The sequence below is a fragment of the Sinocyclocheilus anshuiensis genome, unplaced genomic scaffold, assembly GCF_001515605.1.
Source record: "Sinocyclocheilus anshuiensis isolate Anshui unplaced genomic scaffold, SAMN03320099.WGS_v1.1 scaffold2539, whole genome shotgun sequence".
Classification (NCBI taxonomy): Eukaryota; Metazoa; Chordata; class Actinopteri; order Cypriniformes; family Cyprinidae; genus Sinocyclocheilus; species Sinocyclocheilus anshuiensis.
The window spans coordinates 70,172-80,269 of NW_015557068.1; the positions used below are offsets into that span (position 1 = coordinate 70,172).

Genomic DNA, 10,098 nt, shown 5'->3' on the forward strand with positions numbered 1-10,098 from the left:
AAAAAATGAAATAAAACATGAAAAGTTAAACTTAAAAAAAAAACGAAAATTGAAGAATAAATTAAATTGAAAATAGAAATGTAAAAATGTAATTTTAAGTTAAGCTTAAATTCAAAAGGAAAAAAAATAACTTAATTGAAGACTAGACAAAGAAAATGAGTTTAAGTACTAAAATACTGAAGTACTAAAGTACTAAAACTGAAAAATAAATGAGAGCGAAAATAGAAATATATAAAAAATAATAAAAAATGACAAAGCACATCAAAAATTAAACAAAAATTAACATATTATAATAAAAGCTTCTAAATATTAATAAATACTCTAATGGTATATAAATAATACTTAATACTGCGTTTTACACGTTATTGAGACTACAGTAATGAAACATTCTAAAGACTTTCATATTCAAGGCTTTAATGAGTATAAGGCATTAAAAAACATGACAACACAACACATCAATCACGTGCTGTAATGCATTATACTATAAAGCACATGACTGACTTCATATAACCTTCATATAACAATCACCTTGACTAGTATTTGCATGCAACTTTGTGCAAGAACACAGCTGATTAAGGTGAATTATAATTCAGAATCAATCAGAATATGTATAAAATGGATTATAATTAGCATTTTCACACATAGGATATAAAACAGAGCCTTATTTTCTTTCAACAAACAGTCAGTGCAAGGCGGTGTTTAAACCTTCAGAAGCAAATGTTATATGAGCAGGGCTCTTATATACACATGCATACTTGTATTTAACTCACTCTGTAAATAACTGTGGCAGGAAAACATGATCGTGGCATTTCTGTGTGATATTTATGTGACGATCAAGAGCAAATCTCAAGATGTATTTTAAAGGGCAGTGCAGGAGCGCAGCGCTTCACAACAGGCGGTTCGTCGAGTTTACAAGTGAGTAACTGGGTATAAGAAGGCAGTAATGGATGTAGTTTTATTTGCCTCTACATTAACAATAAAGAAATCCACTATAAACTTGAATAGCTTTTTTTTTCAGATAATAAATAAAGTTGCGGTGAAGTATGTGTTTGTGTAGTGTTTTAAATGAGGCCCAACATGATGCTCACTTGGCAATTCAATTCTCTGCAATCAGTTTGATCAAACCTTGGATTTATAGACCGCAAATTACTGCGAATAATGCAAGAATCGGTCAAATTTGCATTAAGTCCATTTAAAATCCTGGACAGATGGTCTAATGCTTTAGAGAAGTCATGCAGCAGCGTAATGAATTTGTGGAAATCGCCAAACCAATTGCACGCTACACAACTCTTAATTAGCTCACACTCTTCACCAGCGTTAAATCTCCATTTCTCGCTCTTGTCTCGAGGGAATAATATCCCTGTATTACTCACAGATCTGGTCTCCAGAAACGTCATTCCTTATGCTTTTCCTTTCGTTTCTCCTGAAGCTACAGTATGCAGATGTAAGTCATTCACACCTTGCTTCACCGTCTCTAAAACACACTCGTGCTGAAAACCCCCCGGTGCATTTGAAGCTTAATTGAACGAGATACTGGCGACTCATTGCGTTAACGACGTCCTGCTGGGAGTTTAACAAACACAAGACCGTGAACGAACGCCTCTCCTCCCTCAGGTATCCTGCTGCTGATCACCCTGGTTAAAATGAACGTGAATTATGATGAAGAGAGCGCTTTTAAAGCGTTTAAGTGAATTAGCAGCAATTTGTCATATCGTCTCCCTTCCGTCTCTAGAGCGAATCTGCATCCCAATGGCAGCCATAATTGAGCTAGTTGGAGGCAGAAAGTCTTGACGTAGATGTGAATAATGCTGAGCGATGATGCTTTCACCGAGAGACACGTGTGTCTGTCTGCACAGAACTCTCTAGAAACACTTTGAGTGGGTTTAATTGAGTCGCGGATTAATGAATAAAAGGAATCGCTCGTGACACACGGATCAAACTCAGAACGCCTGTGTCAATCACCGCAATTTACAGAGTCGCTCCTGTATTTCATACACACACAAAATGATGGAAGACATATCGGCACTCTGTTATTTTAGTTCCAATGCAATTCCTGATACTTTGTCTACTTCAGCTGCCATTGAGATGAATGGAACCTGCTGCGCATTGAATGTAGTGTTGTACACCTAATGCAGTGGATTTGTATCACAATAATAAATAACTATGTATCTATCTTAAAGGGTTAGTTCACCCAAAAATGAAAATTCTGTCATTAATTACTCACCCTCATGTCGTTTCAAAACCGTAAGACCTCCGTTCATCTTTGGAACACAAATTAAGATATTTTTGATGGAATCTGAGAGCTCTCTGACCCTTATTTACTTATGTGGCAAGTAGCCATGTAATAAGTGGGATAATGTACATCCAGCCGGTTGTTATCGCAGAATAACCCCCTATCAGCTGAACGTAAACAGCGTCTGCTGTTCTGTGTCAGCTGCGTCACACGGATACGCTGTTTTCGTTCAGATCAAATCACAACAACGTAGGAAACAGATCTGGTGTGACGCAGCTGACACAGAACAGCATACGTTGTTTACAGGGTTATGCGGAGGAGACGAATTGTTGAATAAAGTCATTTTTTGTTTGTTTTTTTTGCGCACAAAAAGTATTCTCGTAGCTTCGTATAATTGCAGATGAACCACTGATGTCACATGGATTATTTTACAGATCTCCTTGCTACGTTTCTGGACTTGGGAACATTTCAGTTATATTGCTGTCTATGCAGGATCAGACAGCTCTCAGATTCTATCAAAAATATCTTAATTTGTGCTCCAAAGATGAACGAAGGTCTTACGGGTTTGGAACGACGACAGCATTTTCATTTTTGGGTGAACTATCCCTTTAATAAAACCTCTGAATAGGCGATTTCGGAGAGGCTAGCAATAGCAAGCTAGCTTTGAAAGCATAAGACCTCACCCTCCCTGCAAATCACTCTCCAAAGCCACGCCTCCTCTGAAACACATGACCAGAGGCTAACCAGCGACATGATGAGAGACAGCGTTGGTGGAGGGTTGAATGTAACGCTATCAGATTACCTCATGTCTCATTCACCGGTGAGAAAACATTACACTACAAAGTGCATAATATCACAATAATAATGCTCTCGCTCGGTCTGCAATAGCGTAATGTAACGCGCTGATGACGTATCATGTCTGCGCCTATCGTAGCCCTCGGACCGAGGAATATGATTTGACGAACATTTTACGGTCCTACGCCTTCCACAGATTATATAAATACATTTAGACCATTAACTTAGTGATTGCTATCAGGATGTGAAAAGACTTTTAACCAGCATAACAAAAAAGGTTTTGAACCAAATCACCTACACTGCCTTTAAGTGATAGTTTGAGTTGAACACACCGAAATAAATGCCTAAAAATCCAACAGTTATTTTTCTTTGTAATCTGTTATTTATTTATTCCTTGCACAAAAAAAATGAATACATTATTTGACTAACAAATTGTAATAATTGTTGTTAAGTTTAATTTAAAATATTTAAGAATAGTTAAATTATACTGATCAGATCTACAATTATAAATCATTCCCAGCGCTCAATTTGTAAATTGCGAGGTCCTGGAACAAAGCGGGGTGAACGATCCGGTCATTCGCGCAATCACACTGGTGGACCAACTGAAGTGATTAACAACTTGCATCAGTTGCTTTTATATTGTGCACATGTACTCTAAAAAATCATGGGTTATATAATTTCAAGCCAAACATTTTTTTTAGTGTTTGGGTAGTTTTTGTGTAACCCAGCTGCTGGTACAGGACAGTCAATCAACTCAATCAACGGATATTTTGCGTCCTCTTCAGGTGAGAGTAGTTCTCAGTGCCGCCATTTTATTTAATCTATAAAACCGTTTCTTTGCTGTAAATCATTTTATTTTATGTAAAGCAAACTAAAGGGACACAATGTCAGTCAACTAAACGAGACGTATCTGTCTTTTCGTGACAACTAAATGTTTAATTTTTACTTCTAAAATGCGAGTTTAAATGTAAGAAATATTGTATACATCTTTAAACGGTAAAATATGTTGTATTAAGTACTGTATTATCCTGTAAACGTGGTTGTGTGGAATATTTTAAGTTTTGAGCATTTAATTATCTGTAAGTACTTGCTCATGTATTAAGTAAAACAGCTAGTATTTTTGTAAACAAACAAACAAACAGGAAAGAAAGAAAGAAAAAATAAAAAACTGAGAATTCGCCATTGTTCCACATTGCCAATGAAGTATTAACACACACACACACACACACACACACACACGTATGTACACACACACACACACACATCAAACACAGGGGGAGGTGGGCAGGTTCAATGACCTCCAGAAGGACAGATGACAGGTGGAGAAACAGGCTGATCTTACCAGTGCCACTCCACTACGACACAGCTGTCATAATAGCGATAGCTGGACAAACATCAGCAGAAAACAAGCACAGATCAATGGAAAAATAAAACAGACACAGTAAATAACTCTTTTGAAAAGTGCAACAACAATTAAATGAAATTAATCTTAAAAAGTAGCAATGACAATGGCAACTTAAACCATTCAGAAGACCTTGAACTTGTTTTACAAGCATTTTGTTTTTCCATACACATATATCTTTTTCATTTCTATACATATCACAGACTTTTAAATTCCTTCCTTCCTTCCTTTATTAGATGTCCATGCAATAATGTCTATTTTGGGTAATCCAGTCAATTGAATAATTTACAAATGAAAAAATACTTAATCTCATATTATTTTATTTGTTTATTCAGCTCTTGTTGGATGAAAACAAATATATGATTATTAATAAGATATGAGAGGATAAAGTGGCTTTGCAGCTTATGATACATGAGCACGTGTTTCGTAGATTTAGATTGTTTGAAGTTGAACCTACTAATATATGTATGTTTAAAAGAGAGAGTTTAGTTAAAAATTAAAACTATATCATAATTTATTCACCCTCATGCTGTTCCAAAACTGCTTGACTTTCTTTCAAAAGACAATATTTTAGTCTTAGTGTATTTTGTCCATATAGTAAAAGTCATTAGAATCCAGTGCTGTTTTGGACCCCATTGACTTTCATTGTTTCTACAAAAAACATTTATTTTGTATACATTTTGTAGATAGATACAGAAGAATGAAAAGCATACAGGTTTGGTGCCACACAAGGACGACTATGAAAACCAAATTAAATTTTTTGGGTGAACGATCTCTTTAATTTATGTTCACCACAGTGCCATGCAGCATGTTTGTTCAGGTTTGCTGCTGTTGTCTGTTATATGATTTATAACAGTTGTGTCTAAGAAATAAAAAAGATTTAAAAGCATGTGATGTGATTTATAAGGCTATTTGGGAGGTCGAGTTATTAACCGCAAACCAACCTACTGCCGCCCTGCTCCGCTCACAGAGGTCACGACCTCTACGCCTCACTTCTGTCACACAACAAATCCAGATATATGCCTTCATTTCTCTGTGTGTGAGTCCAGTGGCCGCCACACAACACTTGAGGTTCAGAGCTCTGCTAGGGCACTTTAAACGAGGACAAAACAGCACATATAGACTTTTATAATTTACAGTCTGTCTCATCTGGTGAGAAAGTGGGCCAGAAATATAGATGGCATCAGCATCTTAACAGGGGCGTGGCTAAATGTTTGGCCAATAAAATGTCCCTTGAGGAACAGTGCCCCGCCCACTTAATTATCAATACCAGCCGCCACCTGTCAATCACTTGACATATCAACACCCTCCTAGAGGCGATGCTTTTTTGAAAGAAATTAAAACTTTTATTTCAAAAAGTGCATTAAATTGATCAAAAGTGACAATAAAGACATTTATAATGTGACAAAAGATTTCTATTTCAAATAAATGCTGTTCTTTTGACATTTCTGTTCATCAAAAATCCTAAAAAAATAAAATGTAGCACGGCTTCCACGAATATATTCAGCAGCACAACTGTTTTCATCATTGATAATAATCAGAAATGTTTCTTGAGCAGCAAATCAGCATATTAGAATGATTTCTGAAGATCATGTGACACTGAAGACTGAAGTAATGATGCTGAAAATTCAGGTTTGTTCACAGAAATAAATTACATTTTACAATATATTCACATAGAAAACTGTTATTTTAAATTGTAATAATATTTCACTGTTTTTACTGTATTTTTGATCAAATAAATGCAGACTTGGTGAGCAGAAGAGACTTATTTCAAAAACATTGTGTAGTTTGTGATACCGTTATATATAATATAGAATTACTCATACCATGATATGAGATTTTGGTGTCGAACATCAACAAATAAACGCACTCTACAGATTAAACTGATACAGCCAAGTATGAAAACTACTAACAAGACACTGTCATTATCTCATTATTAGCATGAATAGAACGTCTGATTACAAGAATTATCCCATTTAATCTCAGACGCCATGGAGGGAGGAGATGTGTGGCTGTAATAAGACCCTTGCTCGTGAATTAATTAACTCACCACCTCTGCTGTTGTCTTTCGGTTTTATACGGTCCCCTTCAAAATGAATATCGAGAAATATTTCTATATATTTCTTCATAATAGAGCACAGCAGCAGCAGCAGGGCTCTGGAAGTAAAAGTCCCATTTGTTTCTTCCACAGAGAAAGTGATTCAGCAATAACATATAAACCTCTCGAGACAAGAGATAACAAAACTGAAGATTGAGAACTACACACTACACTACCCATAATCCTCAAGCAGGATCCACCAATCAGAGAAGCTGTCACTCTGGGACTATTGACAGCAGAGTAACAGTGATCGTTCAATCTCATAAAACGTTGCAAACAACAAAAAAAAACATAATCGAATCAGTCTCTACATCATCAGTTTACTCCCTTGTGAAAAACACACTCCATATTAAAAATATTTTGGCCCTTTAACATGCGGTGATGCACTGTGAAATATGGCCTCATCCACAGCAGTGATGCTACAAGATCATTGACTCAAACCGTCTGATTAGCATGCATCACGGATACAAAGGCACACACATGAACAACTGGACACACACACATCATCTCACTGTCCTGCTCTCTATGCTGGATCTGAGGGGACAGCCATAAATTTGCATATTTATAGTCCTTTCAGCGCTCTGCTCTCCTGAGTGGCTGCTGTGTGGCTCCGGTGATGAATATTCATGTGCATGCGGAGGTTAATTTGGGCAGAATGTCTGCTGCTCTTTCTTGTGAAATAACACAGATCTTCAGGTAACGATAACCTCCCCACTGAATACACAGACGGATACACACGCACAATGTGGGATACCTGTGCCAGTTTTACTTTCACCTCAACCTACAACAACAATATGAAAAATGAGCCATGTGGGTTCCTCTGTAGATGTTCAATGGGCCGCTTAAACGCCTGTTTATATGCGTGAAGTGTGTCATTTCTGCACGATTAGAGCCATAAAAGAGAGCAGCATAATGGCTGTTTCCAAACAGGTTTCCCAAACACAACATTCCTACCACTTTTCTGTCCCATTACTTGTCCCCTACTCGAACAAACTGAGCAACTCAACTGATCTGAGCGAAAAGTAGGTGAAAATGTGGTCTAAAATGTTTTGTTATATGATCACCAGTTGCACATTTGGACATCATATTACATTTGTAGCATAAACGCTGATTCCTAGTCCTGATGCATTTCGAGAGCAATGCATATGGCACCCCACAACACAAAATCTGATTATTAGCCATCACTGGAGGAATGATGAACGGTAAAATAATCGTTAGACATCTCAAAGACCCCATCCACCACAGGCCCACCTTTCAGAGGCTCCTCCCCAAAGCCCCCAACCCTCCACAAGCTCCACCCACATATAGCCCATCTCACAGGCCACACCCTCAACAAGTTCCACCCACAGAGAGCCCATCTCACAGGCTCCACCCCTCCACAAGCTCCACCCACAGAGAGCCCATTCAACAGGCCCCACCCCTCACTGTCAGGCTTACTTGATGTTGTCAAGGCAACCAGAATCTGGCTTCAGGATGGCGGTGTGGTGAAACATCTTGTAGAGAGCGATTCCCAGGAAGATCACATTCAGCTGGGAAGAACGGAAGCACATGATTGGTTTAGGATTCACACGCGAGGAGACCAGGATGTAGACTGAGTGTTTTAAATGTAGGTTATAGGCAGTATCAGAGCTGGTTACCATGATGATGAGTGTGGCGGGGCCTATAAAACTCCAGATGAAATAAGTATCCAACCGCAACCAGCACCTGAAAATGAGACAAAAACACATCACTCAAGCATCAAATTAACGTGCACACACAGACACACACACACACACACACACACACACACACACACACACACACACACAGGAAGTAATACTGCAGGTCGTCTCCAAGGTTCTTGTGTCTTTTGGCTGATACATGAGAGTTCTTTCAATTATTCAGACTTTAATTTCCGCAACATTAGACTAAACTTCAACCCTCCTGCGACCACACACACACACACACATATCCCAGCAAGACCCAGATTTGAGTGTATTTGTGTGTGTGAGACTCACACTCTGTCTGTCCCATAACTGCGGTAATCCACTGCGGCAGAAACGGCCACGATGAGCGCAGGAATGCCGTATCCGGCCAGGACCAGCATGATGTAGAGCTGAACGCCTTCCAGAAACATCCACGTGAACGCAGACAGGAAGAAGAAATGCAGCAGAGCCGCAAAGACGGCGCAGGCGATCTGAAAGACACACACAAACGCTCTCGTTACCTGGACATCGATGGATGCTTTTCTGCGACCTCACAAACCTTCTCAGATAATTGAAAAATGTGAAATAAGAGGGTTTAAAGATTATAAATCATGCATGATGTTCTGCATTAGAGTCACACTCACTGAACGCTCTCTCATTAAATCTTTATGACACACACACTTGTGCTATTTCACCCTCTCATGAACTAATAAGTACATGCAGTCTGCCATTTAAAACATCCCGTGTCCAATCTTCCCAGCTGCACAGTATGGAAAAAGTGGTATGTCAAATGAGTAGAATGTCTAAATATATATAGTACTCAAGTTTTTTAGTATATTGAATTGCGTTTATTTTTCTTAGCCACTGTCCCGCATGCAAGCATACATTCAACAAAATGTTCTGTTTATGTTTAAAACAATAAAAATAAAAAATAACGGTGATGTGATGAACAATGCAAGTACAATGAAAATATCAGGATTATCATCACATAAATTAAGACTAAAACCATAAAAGTATTATTGTTACTTAAATAAAATAGATGTTAACTTAAAAAAAAAAATGGAAATGGAAACTATAAAAATAAAACCAAACTCAAATCTGAATAGCTGTTCATGCTACGAAAATAACACTGAAATTATAAGTTTTATGTGTGTGAGCGTGTGTGTGAGTGAGTGTGTGTGTGTGTGTGTGTGTGTGTGTGTGTACCTGGTATTTATCACGTTATGGGGACCAAATGTCCCCACAAGGATAGTAATACTAGTAAATTTTGACCTTGTGGGGACATTTTTGAGGTCCCCATGAGGAAACAAACTGTGCAGGTAACCTCAGGTCCTGGTTATTATAACACACACCAAGTTTGGTTTGAATGTGCTAAAGCGTTATGGAGATATAGCCTCACATCCACTTTGGTGTGCTCTTCGTCGAATTCACTCGTGCGTTATTCAGGAACGCTTTGACTAATCAACTTTAATTCCACAGCTTTTTTTAGCATGGTCTGAAGATGAGCTTGTCGATTTTTTTATATTGAATTGTCTTAGGAATCAGAAGAAAATAGAATTTTGTTTCTAGCCCGTGTGGTTCAACTGTTATTAGCATAAATATGAGTACAACTTTGAGCAGATGGTGGCGCTAGAGGGTTTGTGTTAGAGACTCCAAACTAGCTATGGTTAATGTTGAGACTGTCTTCTATATGTGTGCCAAACATCCTAACTTTCCCGCAAGCGGTTCTATGGGCTGCCAGATTCCCAGAGCGAAGAAGAAGAAGAAGAAGAAGAAGAAGAGGAAGGAAGGAATTAATGACAATATTTAGTCATTTTCATTCATATGCATCACAATAACAATATATTCAGTAATAATACAAGTTTTTACTAAAATATTTTGAGAA

At 37.9% G+C, this 10,098-nt stretch overlaps 1 protein-coding gene across 1 annotated transcript in view; it reads right to left on the reverse strand.

Annotated features, from left to right (window-relative positions):
* LOC107676693 (adhesion G protein-coupled receptor L3-like) overlaps positions 1-10,098 on the reverse strand; it is a 298,216-nt gene that overhangs the window by 30,722 nt on the left and 257,396 nt on the right. Inside the window, exons 16-18 of the mRNA XM_016471337.1 lie at positions 8,526-8,704; positions 8,166-8,232; positions 7,966-8,057 (exon numbers count right to left, since the gene is read on the reverse strand). Coding sequence (XP_016326823.1) covers positions 7,966-8,057; positions 8,166-8,232; positions 8,526-8,704 — 338 coding nt within the window. The remainder of the gene's footprint in view (positions 1-7,965; positions 8,058-8,165; positions 8,233-8,525; positions 8,705-10,098) is intronic.